General features: G+C 32.2%; 1 protein-coding gene and 1 pseudogene across 1 annotated transcript; both read right to left on the bottom strand.

Annotated features, from left to right (window-relative positions):
• Positions 1-1440: 1440 nt before the first annotated feature.
• On the bottom strand, positions 1441-7058 carry LOC114745790 (type IV inositol polyphosphate 5-phosphatase 3-like; annotated as a pseudogene).
• A 180-nt stretch (positions 7059-7238) lies between these two features.
• Positions 7239-19853, bottom strand: LOC114745780 (uncharacterized). Its single transcript, XM_028933951.1, has 4 exons — positions 19699-19853; positions 17898-18203; positions 7490-7568; positions 7239-7364 (listed from the first exon to the last, which is right to left on the bottom strand). Exons 1-4 carry the CDS (start codon positions 19851-19853, stop codon positions 7239-7241), a joined length of 666 nt encoding a protein of 221 aa, XP_028789784.1.
• Positions 19854-20349: the final 496 nt, after the last annotated feature.

Below are 20349 nucleotides of genomic sequence, written 5' to 3'. Positions count from 1 at the left end.
TGGTTTGGGCTGACCCAAAAAAATGGCCCAAAAACCAAATCAATATCAAACCAATTTGGAATTTATCAGTAAATCTGAGGAAAATAAATTCCCTAAAATTAATTCCTGAGCTTCCAAGGCCTAAAACCAATTTTATAAATTCAAATAAATATTTAGATGAATTATCCATCTTTCTCCCAAATTTATTGAGGACCTCCAACTACTTAAAATAATTATTTTCCTCCGATTTTTCAATATTTCCTGAAAATCTCGATTTATAGGAAATTTCATAAAAATTTATTTCCACCGTAATTCCACCTTTTAGGCCTCTACTGAGTTTCTAGAACCTTTAATTCACACTTTTCCCATTTTGCAGGAATTTTCTAGAATTTTTCTCAAATTTTCCCGTTTTGTCCTTCCTAAACTGATAATTATGAAAATACCAGTCCAGACCTTACGGAGTTTCACATCAAAAGTTTTTCATCTCCCCATCTCGTTCCCACATTGATCATCATCCTAATTTTTGATTCACTATAACCAGGTGAAAATTTTTGTGATGTGACACAAAAGGGTAAGGCTATCATATGAGAGAGAAAGAAAGCTGAGGAAAAAGATACAAGAAGAAGCAACTTGACACATCAATGACTTATCTCATATGCCACATGATTATTTTGGTTAAAATGAAGCTGACTCAACAACTTGACAACCAAACAAACGATTATGTTATGAACAGATATGGATGTAGTATTTTAAATACTTCAAAGGTGAAATTGCACCACCAACAGCTTTAAAACACTGGATAACAAATCAAACAATATTTCAGGGTGATGAATATATCTTAACTCATTAATATTCATGCGGGTTTTATTTCATAAGAATTCTATATGTTTCAATATCGGAGATACTTTTCTTTGAATACATATTAAGTACTTAAGAATTAGCATTAAGATTTAATAACATAGATGGAAAGAAAACACACATTGATTTATGATGAATATTATTATCGATCATTAGTTGATGTTGATAATGTTTGGTTTTAAAAACTCCCATTTACAAATCCTTATTTTTAATGATCAAGCCAAGAAAAAAAGTCTCTACTTTTGTTCATAATATTTGAAAACAAGTTAAATAAATTAGTTAGTTATAACAAATGTGACATTGTTTTCTAAAATACTCTTATATAACATTAGATCATATATCAGTTTATAAGTCACATAAATTAGTTTGGAGAAAAATAATCAATATAAGAGATAAAGTGGATTAACATCTTATATTTATTATTTAAGACCAAATTTAACCTTTGAACTAGTTCTTATACATAGAACTAGGAGTAGTAGATACATAGATATAATTCTTTGTCAACAATTTACATGACTCACCTAAATCTTCTGCTATTGCCTTCAACAATGCTGTAGTTTGCATTCTTATTGCTGCAGCCTCAAAAGTGAAGAGATCAAAGTATTGAAGACGCAAAACCATCGGATAAAAGCCTTTGCATTTATTTCCTCAGTACAGAAAGCTTCCCACCTCTAACTTGCAACCCACCTCAACATTCTCAAGCAATAGAAAAACATATGCTGGATGATACAGCAAATCTCATAACTCTCTTAAAACCTATTTGGTAAATCACCTTACAAACAAATCATAAAACACTAATTTCTTTTACAATACATCTCATTCCAAAACAACATTCAAATGAATCAATCTAATATCTGGTACTCACAATGAGTTTGAAAAGTTGACACAGAAGCCACCAGGATTTCGAGTTCAGCGAATACTTATAATCTCATTTAAAGATCATGGATATGCACATCATGATCAAGATGTTGGGGAAGTTCTCGTCCAAGTTGGTAAATGCAAGACCTGGAAAGTTATGGTTGCTGCTATATATATAGCAGTAACCTCTAACCATTGAACTGAACTAGCAATAAGTAGCAAGGGAGCATGGCCTTGAAAATTTTAAGATCGTGAAGCAGAATGCCGTAAATTCATGCCTATCAAACATATGTATAAATTAGTCATATGCAAAACATTGTTTTGGATCTGAAGGTGATTAGATTATTTACTCAAGTCTCAGTGGTAGTGGAGTATGATAAATGGGCACAAAATAACAAACTCATTGCATAGGCTCACTAATATTTGATTATTAAAGCCAAATCAATATAGGAAACGAGAGATGATGTGTGCAGTATCTATACTTCTCTTTAATTTTTAATCTGATACCTGTATGTTTTTTTTTCTCATGATTAAATCCTTTAGTTTTGCTTTGCTAGTACTGTTAGCCTCGAGATAAGAATAACAATGCAAACAAAACAAAGTTACAGAGGCTAACAGTACTAACAAAACAAAGTTGAAAGATTAATCAAGAGGGGGAAAAAAGTATAGGTACCAAATTAAAAATTGAAAGAAAGCATAGTTACTTGCAAAATGGTTTTCTTAATCAACATGATAATTTAGGGATTAAATTCTAGTTAACTCATATTTATATGAACGTTGTTGATTATATAGCAACTCACCTACTCCATGTAAGCAGCTAATTCCAAGTGCCTAAATTCATGACTTCTTCATTTTCAATCTCCGCATCTGTGAAAGTCAGGGCTCTCTGTAACTTCCTAGGAGAGAACACCTCAACCTCAGCCATATATGTGGCAGTCACGGGCCGATGATCCGAAAATTTGAGCTCACTCCTTCTGTATCTCAGTAATCTTATCCCCTTGCCGTAAGAAAGAATGCGATCACACCTGAAAGTGCATGCATATATGATAGAAATAGGAAGTTATTACTTTTCATAAATCATTAAACAGACCCACCTAGTTCTCATATCAGTGACTCAGGTTAAGACATAAAAAAATCACCATTCAATAAGGCAGTTTATTAGTTAACAGTTTCAAATTTCACAAGTAAATGTTCCTTAACAATCTATATAAAGCATATATGCTGGATAAGATAATTCAGACCAAAATTACTAATGAAATCTAGGTTATAAATTGATAAATAGAAAAAAAATAGTAACTAATATCTGATGTTCTTAAGGCTACATCTTCAGAAATATGAGAAAGTCTGCATTCAGAAAAAGATAAAAATACGACCACCAGATTAGCAGACATTGAAGCAGAACCACAAGTGAAGCATACCATGCTGGCGTACGCCTTCCAACCTTGGGATCTTCTCCATAGTACTTATCAGATTTCATCTCATACTTATAAGTTGGTGCAAAAGTCAATGTTCCTTCTGACCATCCAGCAAATACACCTTTCTCGATTTCTCGTGCAAGCTGTCAAAATCAGAAGTCAATGAATGAAACAGTCCTAGCAATTTTAGCCCCTTCTGTAAAGTGTTTGCCATGTTAGATAACTGGGTAACTCAAAAGTACCTGATCTTTCTCAAACAATTTTGTCCAGTCCTTTTTTGAAATGAGTTTTCTAGTCTCATCATATGACAAGTTGATACGGTAGTTTAAGTCGCCCAACCAAATTATTCTCCTGCAAATAAAATTATGGTGCTTCAGTAATAATTACTGTATATTATAAAACATGCAAACAAATAAAATAGGAAGAACCCATATAATTCCCCGGATTTTGAGCTTCAACTGTTCAAACACCTCCAATAATTATAGAATATATACTTGGAAAGTACCATACAATGTAGCCATATGATTCAATCCAGCGAGATAGATATTCCCTCTGAAAAACCATTATTGCAGCGGACAAAGTTCATAAAACAAATTTGTCCTCATGTTGCTATAACTTGTGTCATCCCTTCATAGAGAAAATAATACTATACCATATATAGAAAAGCTTCTAATCTTCTTTTTCTTCATTTCTTCTCAGCGATATTTCCCATTATTATTTCTCTTCCACATACATTTTGAAGATTAGACATAAACTAAAAGAAACCAGAAGATTCTCTATAGATCAAGATACAAATAACATAGTATGTACACGAATGATGGAACATGTTATTTGCATGTGATAAGGATTGCAAAACCAAAATGCTATTTATTTTTAACTTTCTGTAACTCTGTTTGTACTTGAGATGAAAAATAAGCTAACAGATATAAGTGAAATGCGAATTTTGAAGTTACTTGTAAATCAAAAGCAGTAGTTTCAGTTAGTTAAATAATACATTTATCAAACAATCAAACTCCATTTGATATAGCAAGCTAATCGCCATGTCCCCACAGTAAAATTGATTTGTAGGCACCACAATTCAAAAACATATTAAGGCAAAACGAAGAATAGCACAATAGGGGGGGGGGGGGGGGACATTGTACAATGAAGCCAAATGTTGAGGAGAATGAATATCATATAAAATATGTACAATAGTTGCATCAAGGAATAATGAAACATGTACTCACATGACAAAGAAAGATACTTTGGGAAGTCCTATATCAGTGAACGTATGAAACTGGGTTCTTTGACGTATGTCAAGCACATCTGCATTTCTTTTCATTTGATCTCCTTCCTTTTCACCAGCTGTAAGGTGGGTGCATATGAAACAGAAAAATGTCTGATAAATGGACATGCTAACAGATATTGATCCCTGAAACATGAAACATCAGTATTAATATGTGAAGAAAGGAATATTATTGATCAAACGATTAGCTCTACAGCATATCAAACATCAAATATTCCCAAGACTTATCTTGCGCAGAAATACACAAGTAAAAGGAAACTAAAATAATAATTACAAGCAATTGGGTAACAAGTTTACATGACTTTAGAAAACTGATATGAACCTATTTGCACAAGAGAACAGAGCTCATCCTTCCCAGAACTTTGATAAAAATATGAATAATCAATAAATGAGGCAAAAAACCACACTATTTGATCAGGTGGAATATGATGAGATCACTGAGTAGTGAGCAATCCCCGTAGGTAAAAAGAATCTACACAACATATAAAAATGAAGACACAAGAACAGATCAAGTATATGTCAGTCCGATATAGAAATGAAAATTTTCCCGGGGGAGGGGGGATCCCAGCAGAACCTAATATGATACTCATGCCAGAGTTCAGAGACGGAAGTAGAAGTTAACTCATGGGAGCCAAAATCAATTTTCTCAATTTTTTTTTTTTTTGGGGAACAATTTCTCATTTTACACCTAAAAACAAACAGTTTCTTGAAAGACAGTTTGTAACAAGGGGAGCAAAAACACCCTGCTCTCCCCCCCCCCAAAAAAAAAAAAAACAACACGAGAAGTATCTGTTGCTGCTAGAGTTCCTGCGAATAAATGTCATATTATAAATGAAGGACAGTGAAATACCATATAGTAAGGAATAAAAACAAGATACTGTGATGAAGAAGAACATGGACAACAGACCTTGTTACCAATATAGCCCATAACACCAACACCAACGGTTGACACCTTTAAATTCTGAATATGTTTACGCAAGCCTCTACGTACCCAAATAGTGATGAAAATACCAACCATCTGCTTGCTTATTATCCTAACATATGGTGATTTCCTTTTCCGCTTCATTAAAGCTTCAAGGTCAGTTTCTGCAAGCAAGGTTATATCTGACGGTATTTCATCTATGGTTGACTTGAAAGAATTGTACCCTTTGAAAGAGTTATATCTTTTGAACGACTTTGACGCTTTGAAGCTTGGGATTGATTTAAATGAACTTGGCCTATCCAACACTTTCTGTGACAGAAGATTTAATGGTGGCTCTGGCCAGCTCAAACCAATCCTTTCAGTCCCACTAAGCATTCTGCATAGTTTAGCAGTCTGCAAGGTGAAGGGAGTTTCTATATTATCAGATGAGTCTTCATCACGGAAACAGTTTAATCGGTTTAATCTCCTGAAGAAGAAGAAAATTGTCTCTGAAAATTTAGGTCTACTGGCATGCCTGAGTTGACTATATCAGCAGCATCTGTAGCCTGCAAACTTGTATCCCTGATTTTTTCATTGACAGCTCCATTAGTAACTCCATCAGCAACATCATCTTCTTCCTCCAATGGATGGACTTCTTCTTCAAGTTCACCATCACTTTCAAGCAATATTTCTTCTTCTATATCTGGGACATCTTCTGGTGGATTAAATTTTGATGGAGAAGGAGGATCACTAAAGGATTTTACCTTTGATGGTGTAAAGCGAACTCTATTCAGTGTCTCCCGGACAATGTTTCCCACTTTGGAACAGGTCGTGTGTCTTCAGCACCTAAAATGTTACCAGGGCTTAGGGCACAATCTCCTGAAAACTGCAATGTGGAGAATCATCCAAGTCATTCTAACAGAATGAATCTTCATAAACATAGGAAACAGATATTAAATATGGATATAAAACATAAGCCATGAACATTGCAGCTCATATTTCAAACTTTGTGTAATTCACGGTCTTGTCATTAGACGATAAATATACTAATACCAACTTAGAGATTAATTACCACACAAAATATGTCAGACTTGTGCTCCGTTATATGTATTTTAATAGGTATAGTCGGGGGGGGGGGGGCGGGGGAGGCAAAAAACTTACCCAAGAACATATATATCAGCTGGATCATTGATACCAATCCACTCATCAATATCTAGGTCATCAGGAGGGAGTTTTCCCCCAACATTCCATGTCCCAACACATACTCTAAGATAAAACATACAGCAAATTCAGGTAAGAGGGCTTGAACAATACAGACCAAATGCTTTTCACAGAAAACATTTTAACTTTTTCCTGTTCCTTTGTCTCACCTGAGTTCGTTTTTGTTTATGTACTGAGACCGACAAGTCAATGACTTTTGCCTCCTTAGCCTTGGAAGATATTCTGTAATTTAATAAAACTTAATTTAGACTCTTACAAAGGCAGTTAACAAAAAGAAATACACTTGCACTAAATTTCACTGAATACATGAAAATCTGAACTGCAAAAGTAAATATGAAATGGTAAAGCTTAGCAGATAAATCAGTCAATAGATCATAATTTATTGTATGGAAAAGTCACCATTTGATTCAGGTGGTTCTTCTTCTTCTTCTTCCTCCTTGATCCCTCTAAATCGTGATTGTCTTCCCCCTTCTGCATAACAATAATAAAGAGTGTGCAAGACTGAAACAGCCAAACTAAAAGTGATCTTTAAGAAAGTCATATCATGCTCATAAAGCCCAAGCTCAACTTTTCCAAACCCCAATGGATCACACAGACAAACTGATGCAACACCCCTTTGCCCCTAAAAAGCAGTCATACCCATATGGACATTAATATAGACCCCAAGACGACAAGATTAGACAACATCTAATGTTGTGTCATGTCGTGAAATGAATCATCCTTATATGGGAATGTCGTCACTCACTCCGTTGTCTGAATCACTATCATCTGGGTCATCAGGGTCAGCGCTGTAATCGGACTCCTTCATGTTAAGCCATTTTCGCATAACCACTCTAGCCCAGAATTGCTGCAAGAACAACAACGAAACCCAGAAAAAAGCCAACAACTTTCAGACAAATTAGCAAACCCAGAATGCTCAACACAACATGCAGAGAGAAACAAGAACAGAACCGGAAACAGACAAAGCATAACCTGGTGTTGCTGGTGCTCAGACCTTTGCTTCATCTGCTGCATTATAATGGAGTGATGAAGACGAAGAATGAAGTTGAACCTGGAAGAAGAAGAAGAACAGAGGGAGGAGGAGGAGGAGGAGGGAAGGAGGGAATAAGCAGATTGAACAAGTTAGGCAAATACACCATTGCTAATTGTGACGAGTTTTCTAAGTCTTCTTGTCGGTTTTGTTGTTATTTATTGGAATAGAATGATATAATATGAAGTTATTACAGAGCATGTGAAGTAATCCAAGAGTTCAATGAGCTGAGCTATTTAACATCGACTGAGAAAATTAGTTTAATTAATCATTCAATACAACAGTATAGACAGGATTTCAGCAGACGATGATCACCAGCCAAGGCACCAGGTGGTGGGTCCCATTGCTTCCCGGGAAAGGTCGGGTTATACGGGACCCACACATTTTTCATAGTAATAGAAATTGTCAACGGTTCTAGCATGACTTGGAATTTTGGATGTTGTACAAGCTGATCATAGATGAGCTACTAGATTAATAAACAACCCTGCATTTTTTATAGATATAGTACCTCTCTTTCTTAATATAAAAACTAGTTTGATATGTAATTTGGTCTTAAATATAACATTTCAATCTACGATATCTCTCATATTTGTTTTTTTATTTAAGATAATCCTTGTAATAGTTACATATGTTAAAGGTTTTATCAAAAAACAGTTCTAGTTAATACACATTATTAATGAAAGTATTTTAGAAAAGAGATCGTATATTTATTACAAATAACTAACTTAACTAATTTTCTTAATCTACTCAAATTAGTCTACTAGTTTTTATATTTAGTACTAGATGTAGTATTTTTTTAATTCATAGCAAATAATTTTTTTTCATCTTTAAATATATGATCATTATAGCAGTTCAATTATATTTACAAATAAATATATAAGTATATATATTATCATCAATATATCTATAAAATATTATAATGACATTTATTTTGAACCCCCTACAATTATTCTAGGAGGCCACATCTATTAATACATAAAAATCAGAAAACCATTAAAAAAATATTAATCATAATCACAAACAAAGACAGATTTATTTTCTCCTTTTTTCTAATAATTGAGGTTTACTTGGTAGTTAAGAATATTATATAGATATATATGCATGATTTAATTCAATCATGTAAGAATTATTATTATTTTGATTGAATGTTAGCATTTCATAGTAAAAAATAATTTTTATGAATTAAATTTAGAAAATTTTATTTATTTATTTATTATTTTTAAAAAGCAAAATTTGTTCCAGGAGGGGCGAAAGGAGACATTAAGGAAGAAGTAACATAAAGGATAGGACCACCTGCTCACCCCCTTCTGCCTCACTTCAAGTTTGTACAAAGAAAAGTCATAAAAAAAAATATTATTTATCTATTTTGTAAAATGCAATCTAATCAAGCTGATGATTAGATACATGTCCATGTAAAGACCTTTTCAAAAATAATAAAATTTATAATATATTTTATATTTTAATGTAATGAGAAGGTAAAATATTTTTTTAGTTTTTCATTGTATATATTTTAATTTTTTTATGATATATATTTTTGGGCAATGCCATTTTTTAAGATTTGACCTTATTACGGTTTTGATCTCTAAAATTTGACCTTATTTTAGTTTTAGTCCTTAAAATTTAACTTCATTTTGATTCAATTTAAGGTTTTTAGTTCTTAAAACAAGAACCAAAATCAAATAAGGTTAAATTTCATAAATCAAAACCAGTTATTTCAAATAATTTTAGGAATCAAAACAATTGGTTTTAATTTTTAGAGACTAAAACTAAAATAAGATTAAATTTTAGTAACTAAAAATAGTATTTTTAATTTTGAGAAAGCAGAGGTGGGACAAAAATTAGGTAGGTTTAGGACAATACACTAGAGCTAAATTATAATAAAATATAAAATAAATTATGTCCACTTATCTTGACCTTGGCAAATTATAGTTAATTGCAATGCCTTCCAGACAAAAAATGCGCATAATATATTGTAGTAATGGTCCATATATCCATAAAGGGATAATGAGGCTACAAATATGACAAGTGTTTGTTTCTTATAAACTTAATGTATTATATTGAAAAAGTTTAATCACATTCACATAAGAAAAGGAGAAATCACAGCCACATATTATGAAGAAGCATAGGCCAAAAAAGGCGAGAAAACAAAACTATGCCTCACCCATGCAAATGGCCAAACCTGGATGGATGGCTATGGTTTTCTTGACAGATAAATTATTCAATTGTTTTTAGTAGCCCAAAAAAATATATTCAGATGTTCGGATTTTTTCTTTTCAATTTGGGTTCCCTCAAAAAAAAAAAAAAAGGTGAACTAAGTCATAAAAAATTTGTTTAGTGACTCCTATAGTTATAACAAATTTAACAACTCTATGAGTAGTAGCTCCTAGATATACTTGACAATTATATACTCTTTATATTCTCTTATCAATATTAGAATCCAAAGCCCCATATATATGATTTTATGCTATATAAATCATATCTTTAACAAGGGGATCAATCTTAGCTCATTGAAAATGAGCTTTCTTGTTTTGTGGATAGCCCTATACCCATAGCCCCCACCTTATGGTCAATCAATAAAGGAAATTGCGTGTATGCACAAAACATTCACCTATATGATCAATCAACATCAAATATGAAATTTGTAGACGCTAGACAAATTAAGAACCACAACTACATTAGTTTGCTCTTCAACTCCTATGTAATATAAAGATCCTCGTGATTAGTTCAGCATTAATTCTATATTTGGACAGAGAGAAAAGTAAGAGAAGAGACAACCAGAGGAGACAACTAAAGAAAAATAGGTTAAGGTTTCAAAAAAACGCACAAAGTATTATACGGGTAACAGCCAATATCTTAAAATTTCGTTTGGTGTAATTCTGTCCATCAACTATAAAATACAATGCGAAAATCCCATAATCTGTAATGGATGTCAAACGTCCATTAAGAAATATGGGTCCCACATGTTTTGCCTAGTGTAAATTGATTAATGACAAAAATACCCACAAAGTATTATATTATGGTGCAATGTTATCCATCAACAACTAAAAAATGAGCAAAAATCCTTAGTTCCTAATAGAGGCACATGTTGGCAAATATTGACATTGAATATCAAAAACCTTAGGCACCTATGGGATCTATACTTCCGTTCAAAGCTCATATGGAATATATCTTGACTCTCAACTCACTTTCAAATCATCATTTAGTGCTCATCATATCGATGAGCACCTCATCATTATGAAACAATCTAAACCATTCCAAATGTAATATGGATTGCTCATCATTATGATACAATCTAAACCATTCCAAATGTAATATGGATTGTTCAGATTTAAAATTTTTAATTTGCAATTTTTTAAAAAATAAACTTATTTTTTTAAAAGAAATGTTAGTTATTAATTTATTTTAATTTTAAACTTTGCATCTATCAAAATAAAAAATTATTGAAAATATATAAAATGTTTAAATTAAATTCAAATTATCCAAAATCAATTTGGATTTGGATGGTGCAAATTAAGATGATACTCTATGTTTATCATTGTGATGAGCATAGAATGTGCTTCCCTCACTTTCTCGCCCCTTCTTCCTGAATCAACTCATATGATGGCTTCAACCCCTTATAATTTTTTGACCACAAGCCAAAGATACTCTAATTAACTTAAGCAAAGATTAATTCTAAGTAATTTGAATGAGCCTATTAGCAGAGGAAGAGCCAAAGTGGGCCATGGTAGGAGGTGCTACATATTGTCAAATAACAACGACAATGCAAAAGACAATACTAACTAATGACAACATCAAAGGGGTAAATAATTCACCTGACAATTATATAATTAATTAGCATGATTTTTTTTTTTAATCATGTGTATAAGGCAACTTCGTGATTCACGTTCAAGCAATGTGCATAGTTAATGTCACATTATGTCACCTTTATTAGAAACTCTAGTTTGGAAACTACCTATGCAGGGATAAGGTAAATTTACATTTTGCCAAATTGTACCATAAGGTACAACAATAGTTGCTGCGTGGTATTAATTGGTATGTCATCATGTTGTGGCATGGGTAGGAAGGCAATTTAATATGACGTCATTTTGCTAAATTTATCAACCTACTTGTGTTAGTGGCAATGTTTTGAAAACCGACTCAAAATGGAAGATTGGACTCAGTTGGACCGTCAATCAGACTCATCAAAGGCTCAAATTAACCCACAAAATCATTTCTATGCTAAAATAGAACCGATTTTAAGCCAAACTTAGTATTGAGTTAGAACTCAGGACTGATTTTAAAAAACTAGATGGCTCCCAAATAATATATATGATCCTTAATATAAAATCTACTTAACTAATTTGAGTAAATTAAAAAAGTTAATTAAATTAATTATTCGTTAAAGTTATGCGTTGGTTTTCCTAAAATACTCTCTTAAATCATTCGTATTGAAACTAATACTTAATACAAACTCCTTTGACATGAGCAACCAGTACGGTTTATTTAGGAAAAATATGATAAATATGGGAAAAAATGTAGATTGAGATCTTATATTAAAGACTAAATCCAATCCCAACCAATTCTTATGTTAAATATCGAAGGTAGTAGTATTTACAGCAACTCTCCAATATTTGAAACAGATTAGTGGTGGTAAGGCATGAAAAGCAAGCCATATGGTTAAGGCCCTTGCTTATGCAACCATGAGTTGTAGCTTATGAGGCATGGGTTGTAGCCCATGTGAACATTGGGTTGTCTATAAAAACACTGAGTTGTGTTGTAGATTGAGTATGTGAGGGATCATAATGGTGTAAGGAATGAGAACATTAAGGGTGTAGCCCATGCTCATAGTTAGTAGGTAGCACATGCATATAATTTCTATAATGATATCTCATACTCTAATCATATTTATTGATAAGAAAATAACACATTGATTGGGATTTATATATCCCACCCTTGAAGTTTAACACTTATAGGTGAAAGTTTTAGCTCCATAAGGAAGAAGCATATAGAGACAATCCTATATATATATTGATTTGAAGATTGTGTTTTAGCATACTTGGTTAAATTTGTATTGATATGATGTATGAGGTAGAAATACAAACATATAACTCATCATAACAATAGAGGAGGATGAGAGATGCTTAAAAGCTTAGTAGTTTCCAACATCCATGGTATGGGGGAAATTTTTAGATTTCAACTCCATCTGTCTACATTGTCTAATATCATCCACACGAACCCACTCCTCCTCTTAGTCTATATGTTCTAGACGAGGATTCTAGCTTGTGGGAATAAGCATGTACATCATTTGTTTCAGAGCAATCCTCATTCCTAGAAATGTGACAATCTTGATTTGGTATGCCAAAGGTAACAAAAAATGTTTAATATTGAGAAGGCTAATTTGGTAGTTAAATACGGGAAGGCAAGAATCATCAAGTGATTAATCATGATGATTCGTTTTAGCAACATATAAAAGTAAAGTAAGCAATCATAGTAATAATTGTAATGATGAAAGACAATGAAAGAAGCTATGGCAAAAAAAAAAAAAGGGGTAATCTAATCCAATAAAGATCAAAATAAACAACGGTGGGCATCATGAGGATATGTGGGGCCTCATGGCTCTCGATCAGGTATATAAACCTCACATGGTCGAATTATTATTTTGGACGTTCTTAATCAAGAATATTGAAAAATTATATAGATGGATATTAATTCATTACATTATGTTGGAACATTTTTGAACTCAATAATTTAAATTCTTGGTTCTCTCTCCAGTCAATAATTGAAGGGAAGTCTCAAGACTCCATGATCGATAAGGACCACATGGCTCATGTCTGAAATCGGCATATAGAATTTAGGACATCCGATACGCCCCTCAATTTTGTCTTGTTAACGTTTAGCAGCATGCTGGGATTATTTTTTTGAAAAAAATTAAACTATTAATATTTTATTTGGTTAATTTATATTTCTTTTTTATAAATATTTTTAAAAAATATAATTAAAATCTATTTTTACTTTGCATCTTAATTTTTGAAGGCAACACATCTTAAAACTCGAATCCCCATTCAATACTTATCACTTGATGAAAAATGGATCGTTCAAAAACTTAAAAAAATTAAATTGAATTTTTGTTACTCGGTAAGAAACCTATATGAGTTATAACTGCTTATTATTGTTAACATAAACATCCCTCTATATAATATATATGAAATTATAGTAAGTATATAAATCGCATTATTCATAACTTATTGACATTAAGTAAACTCTATCTCAAACTCCAATTAAAACACAAGTCACACATTTAGTTTTTTTTTTTTTTATAGGGATCAAATAAAGAGCACCCAGATATATTAACACACAAACACATTAACATGCAAAGCACAGATTTGAACCTATGACCTTTCTTTCTAAGAGGAGTTGGTACCACTAAACTCAAGGGTTATTGGCACATTTAGTTATTAAAATCGTATCAACTAATAATATATTATCATATTTTTTCACATTATTGTATATCGTTGATTTTTTTTTAAAATCAAATATTAATATCAATATATAAATAAAACTTATAACAAACTATATTATTATTTACCAATCACGAATGCACTTTATAATATAAGAAGTAGGTCACTTTAATTTCATAACACATATAAAAAGAACAATATGCATATATATATTCTCCAAATCTATCAACAAAATTTGCGGAGACATTGGCTCACATGGAAGGGCAATAAGCATTGAGGGGACAGTGAGTCAACATGATACCCAATCATTGCTGTGACTCCCATTACATTGAACTATTGTTGATTCTTGTATTTGTATGCCTCCATTTTAGGAATGTGTTCTTTACTTTTTAGATTTTGTCTATGTATTTCTACCTTCCACATATGCTTATGTCTGGCATATTGTGTTCAGAACACGTTTCCTTTCTCAAGATACATTGGATTGAAGTCCAACTATATAATATTGTTTTTTTTCCCTGAGAAATGAATATTATGTTTACGTTATGAGCTCTGCATATTGGATGCTTTCCCTAGTAAAGTGTGGTTTATAAGTTTAATAAATTCCTTTATATATATGTTTGTATTTGTGTGAGTGTGTGTGTGTGTGTGTGTGTGTGTGAAAATGGCAGCTGAGAATCGTCTAGCTAAAGATGATGTGAGAAGGTGATTGAGATCCAAGAGAGAAATGTAAAAAGAACTTGTAAGACCCACAAAAGGAGAACTGGAGCATTTTTATTGGAGAGTATAAATAAAGTAGATATCTAGTCGGACCCACCAAACTAAAAGTAATGACTGTTTGGGCCTCGTAATGGGAGCAATTTTATTTAATTTTATTTAATTGACTGTGATGATGAGTGGTTACTTTAAAGGTATCAGGTCATTTGATTGATCTACTCATCCTTTTATTCTTTTGTTTTTTTAACAAAATCTACTCATGCTTTTCAAAAAGTTACTTTTGATGGGTACTTCTAATAATATTAAGAAAAAGTTACTTTTAACATTATTTAATAAATGAAATGTAATAAGTAAAAATAAATAGCCACAATAAATAAGAATATTATAAGGAAAAATTTGATATCAGAGGAGAAAATCAAACTAAAACTATGTAGAACTACAGGGAGTAATATTTTGTATTACTTTCGAAAATTTCTCAAGTGGAACCAAATCACTTCTTATGTTTAATTTTTTTCCCCTAACTATCACTTAAGATATTGTTGTCATGAAAGTTAAACACACCTTGATATCCACAGGGACAGAACCAAGAATATACTTAAAGGGCAGAAATTTGTAATTCTAAAAATTTATTAAATGAAAAATGTTAAAAAAAACACACTACTAGATAATTAAAAATCAAAATAAGTATTCTAATCTTTCTTGTCCCAGCCATATTTCAGCCACTGTAAAATAATAAAAATAAATAAAATTAATCAAAAAGATATCTGTGTAAATATCTAATTATTATATTTTGTTGAAAATATAGACCAATGAAAATGTCTGTTCATCATAGAGGCATCCGCTCATGTCAAACTTAAAGCTAAAAAACGATTTTGATGGGACAGACCACCGAAATTCACGTAAATTATGAAAAGCAAATAAAGATTTCTTAATCTTGCAATCAAGAACCAAACAGATGTGATGGAAACATAATTCAATTTATTAGCCATGTGGGTCTTCCCTAATTGATGAGTTTGTGGACTTTTAATTTGGAATTAAAGCAACTCAATTCAACTCTTTTGGTGGCTTTACATAAGAAATTAGTATTTAGAGGAAATTTTATGGACCATTTAACTTAATTAATAAACTGATATAATTTCTCAAAATTATCATACAGATTTATGTGAACTTTGATAAAACTATACAGATTTAACTTATATATTGAAGACTTCATTGATATAAATATTTGAGTATTTAATTTTTTTTTTCATTCTTTGACATATTTGTGTAAATTTATAAATAAAAAGCACTATAATTTTAAGAAAGTACAAAAAAAGCAAATAATTGTTACAATATTTTAATTATAATTTGTATCTATATTTATTCAAAAATAAAAAATAAATTTCAAAATATTAAATTTCGTATAAAATACAGTTAAAATTAGGGAAATTATTGAAAATCTTCCATTACAAAATTTATTGATAAAAAAATACCTAAAATTCATTTTAAAATTTAGGTACGGCCTGAGCAAGCAAACTGCAGCCCATTATATCTACCCACGATTTAGGAAACGTTTGCCCGTTTAATCTAGTCCAAAAAATACACTCCGATCCTAATTATGAAAGTACAATAAGCTAGAGGTAGACCAACGACTTATTTCGAATCCAAGCCTCCAACAGCTATTGTTGGCAGCTTTAAGATATTCAGATCTGGCACGTGTTGCATTTATGGGGTTTTGTCGCATTAGTTCTTAGCTATGATTCGAAGAAATCGAGCAAAGTTATCTCACTCATTTTCATGTTTGGTTTGCATTTCACGATGCTTCTTCCTCCATCGATAGCTTTTTCTTCTCTATCAACTTTGAGCTATTGTTTCCATTCATCGTCCTCTTTCTTCTTCTTCAATCTCTTTTTTGTATTTTCACAGATTGTTCTTGTGATTTTCTTACGAAATTTTCTATGATTTTTGGTTTTGACTTTGAAAACTTGCCAAAGTCATCTTATAACATTCCGGGAAATTTCTTTTTAAAATAGTAGTAGTAAACGGGCTTAAGTCGTCTTTACTTAACCCATACACAGGTTAGACGAGCCCATTTATTACTTACTCGTTAAGAAATAAATGGGCAGGTACAGGTTGACTCCAAGACTAGCCTGTCCTGATCATTGCACATCTTATCTTATTACAAATTTTATTTGGTTATGTATAACCTACCTTTAACTAAATGAAAAATAAAATATATTTGTATTCACTAAAAAATATGTGGAACACGGTTGAAAAAGAATTACACTTGGCAAAAATGTATTAAACCCACTTAAAACCTAAATTCTTAAGTACCTTTACACATTAAATTTTATGACGAGGAATTGTTTTCAAACAATTTTAAAGCAAACTATGAGTAAACTATTTTAAAAATTAAGTCTTTTTCGTGATTTCTGAAAATTATATAGATATTTGGGAAAATTAGGACTAACACTCATTAAAAAATTAATTAGTAAATTGTTTCTAAAATAATGAATTACACAAAAAAAAAGGCTACACATAAAAAATTAAATAAATAGAAGATAGTTAGTACAAAACATTAAAACTGATTTAGTTGCGCATACGAAAAGATGATTGAAAGATGGATTACACATAAGTAAAATTAACTCACACAAAATCCTTAAGCGGCACTATTTGCCAATTAATTTCTAACGAGAGGTTTGTCCCAATTTTCTCTAGATATTTTTCTTGTAACAAAAAAGAAATATAATTTTCTTTCTCTTAACAAGAAATATTTCACTTTCGCAGTTGAGTGAAAAAGACGAAAGGCGGGTTTCTTTCTCTAACATTAATTACTCGGAAAATGTATTCTCTTTTTTTCCTAAGAAAAAAATTCTGCCCCTCAAGTAATTTTCTATCCTTTTCGCTTATTCTTGTTTCATCACTTCTTTCTCCTTCCTTTTTCATCTCCTCTCAAACAGATAGGTAAGAAAATTGCAGAGAAGAAGAAGAGAAAACAAGTTGACATCTATTAATAAGCTCTCTCGAAAACACACACAGATTGAAATCTAGTCTCCCCATAGAGATGCAAATCAATCAGAGCATCAAAGAAGAAAGAAAGAAAGAGGAGAGCTCAAGGCACACAAACAGACACAGACATGAATTATAACAGATCATTGTAGAAGCAGCAAAATAAATATATATGTAACTGAGATAGAAAATAAATGATCAATGATGGTACCTGGAGAGGATTGAGAGACACAGACGAATAAGTTGTTCGGACAGTGAAATTTCTAGGCCTGTTATCTGCAGCAACCAGGAGAGATTTCCTTCGTGTTCTGGTGTTTTCCGGGAAAGTAGGTAAAGATATATATATATATAGAGAGAGGAGAGAGAGAGTAGTGATGTGACAGAAAGCAAAGAATTGGAAGTGAGTGGTGTGGTGAGGGAGGAAGGAGGAAGGAGGAAGAGAGGGGAGGAAATGGGAGCCGCCCAGCAAGCTTGGCCCCCTTTGTTTTTCTTGTGTGGGGTGCTCGAAGTAATTTGCCTGGGAGGTTTTCAAGCTAGACTTTGACTCCCCGCAGTATTCACAATAAATGCTACTCAGTTCGGTGTATCCCCCCCCCCCCCCAACAAAAAAAAACAAAAGTTAGGGTCCAGTACAAAAGTTAGTCTGGATTAACATTATACGAAAAAAATTTTATATTTAATTTATCTAAAAAATTAAATAGTCCTCGTATTAAAAATAAAAGAATTATGTACTTCTACTTGGGACAAACTAGATCGGACAAAAACCCAACCCAAACTTTAGACAGGACCGATTAGACTGGATTATCAGGTTTTTACACGGTCTTACTTTCACTATTATAAAGAATTCAAGTTCAAATTTAATATTAATTGCAATGAAGTTCCTAAAAATTATGAGCTTTCAACACTAAATTATGTATAAATTTGATATATAAATTTTATTTGATTTGTGGAATTGGTTCCCTCAAATTTCATGCCTTGCACAAATATCCTGTGGATGCAATCGTGGAAGAATAAAGACAAAACGTGAAAATATTGATGGGGCGGTTCACATCACATGGGTAGCGATCCTTTCAAGTTTTAAGACCTCACGCCACGGTTGGCATAGAAGAAACGATAAAAGCATCTAGTATGCAGATTAAATCTGCAACCAACATATGCCACTAATATATTCCCTTCCCTTATCTGATTTTGTTTATAAGATGGAAAAGAAGTTTTTTTTAATTTATAATTCATGTCAAAAAAATTTCCTGACAAAAAGAACATATCATCAAATTTTTAATATGAATATTTAGATTAATTTCTTATATTTATTATGTCAAGTTCTCCAATTATATATAGTTAAGTGTTTTATATTTTTTTATGTGTTTATAATTAAATGATACTGAATACTAATATTTCAAAAATAAAACACATGACTATGTTGACCTGAAAACTTGATATAATAAATATAAAAACTTAACCTAAGTATAGATATTATTTTAACTTCATTTATTATTGTATATATTGTTATTTTTTTAAAAAAAGTACATATGTTAAATATGGATAAAGTTATATACAAGGAACAAAAAACCGGATCTGACATTAAACCTGTCAAGACAGTGGGTCAAGGGTTACTAGTCGAACCGTGGTCAGACTGGGGTTAGACCGGTCATATTAAAATAATATAATTTAATTCACCATATTAAAAATATCATATTGATTACCAGAAGATTACTAATCATATTGATTACCAAAAGATTTGTATGTTCTTCAATTTCAAGCTAAGTGCTTATACTTTACATATCCAGAATCAATTTCATCCAATGTCTAAAGGAAACAAAATCTATATTATTTCAACAGAAAAAATTCGTCAATTACTTTCCTCTCCTACTTCAAGTGTTCAGAAATGAAATGGAAAATTTTCATTCCCTCTCTTCCCAAACCTTTCGACAACCAGAGAGAAAGAAGGAACAAAGGCAGCTCTCTAATCCTAAAGACAGAACCTAGCTGAAAAGGAAAATTTTCGAGCTTACCCACAACTCAATGCACTGAAGGGACAACACTGATTGGGATTTGAGGGAGACTTGCAACTTTCGAGTTTTGATTCTGCCTTCTGTGAATGCCAGTAGCGAAGGCCAAGCAGGACGTGGTGACCGAGGGAGACTTGCGAACTCAGAGCCTTAAACATGGGATGCAATTGCGAGGTGGAGGCCTGCGACTTGACTTTGGGTTCTGCCTTCTATGAATACGAGTGGTGAAGGCAAAGCAGGACAAGGAGAAGGGGAATGCGAATTTGACTGCGATGTTGGGGAACGGCCAAACAAGGAGCTCTGCTATCAACAACGCCAGGGAGCAGAGATCTTAGTGGAGGCGATTTTGGCTTGGGTTTGAGGGAGGGAAGAGCTGGCGCTACCCGAGTTGAGAGGAATTAGGGGAAGGAAGGGAAATGAGGGAACTCGACTGGAGGAAAGGAGAAGAAGCGGTTTTGTGTTTTTAAAAACAAAACAGTGTCGTTTTGAGATGTCTGGCAGGCAAAAAAATAAACCGGGTAACCCATTGAACCGGGGTTACCCTGTTTAATACCGGTTTTTTCGATTAAACCGGTTTTTTATCGATTCAGTAGACCTTCGGTTCACTAGCTAAACCAAACCGAACTATAGATTGGCTCACCGGTTTTCCGGTTG

The sequence above is a fragment of the Neltuma alba genome, unplaced genomic scaffold, assembly GCF_004799145.2.
Source record: "Neltuma alba isolate B1F8T4 unplaced genomic scaffold, ASM479914v2 tig00000786_pilon, whole genome shotgun sequence".
Lineage (NCBI taxonomy): Eukaryota > Viridiplantae > Streptophyta > Magnoliopsida > Fabales > Fabaceae > Neltuma > Neltuma alba.
Note: the sequence above shows the minus strand (reverse complement) of the source record. Positions and strands in the feature narration are given on the sequence as shown.

What these genes read in the sequence shown, in the direction of transcription:
- LOC114745780 (XM_028933951.1), bottom strand. Translation starts at nt 19,853, where the DNA reads ATGTTTAAGGCTCTGAGTTCGCAAGTCTCCCTCGGTCACCACGTCCTG. An exon ending in TTCAGTGCATTGAGTTGTGG is followed by an intron (nt 18,204 to 19,698) that starts GTAAGCTCGAAA and finishes AAAACCTCCCAG; the next exon opens with GCAAATTACTTCGAGCACCC. An exon ending in CTGAGCACCAGCAACACCAG is followed by an intron (nt 7,365 to 7,489) that starts GTTATGCTTTGT and finishes TTGTTCTTGCAG; the next exon opens with CAATTCTGGGCTAGAGTGGT.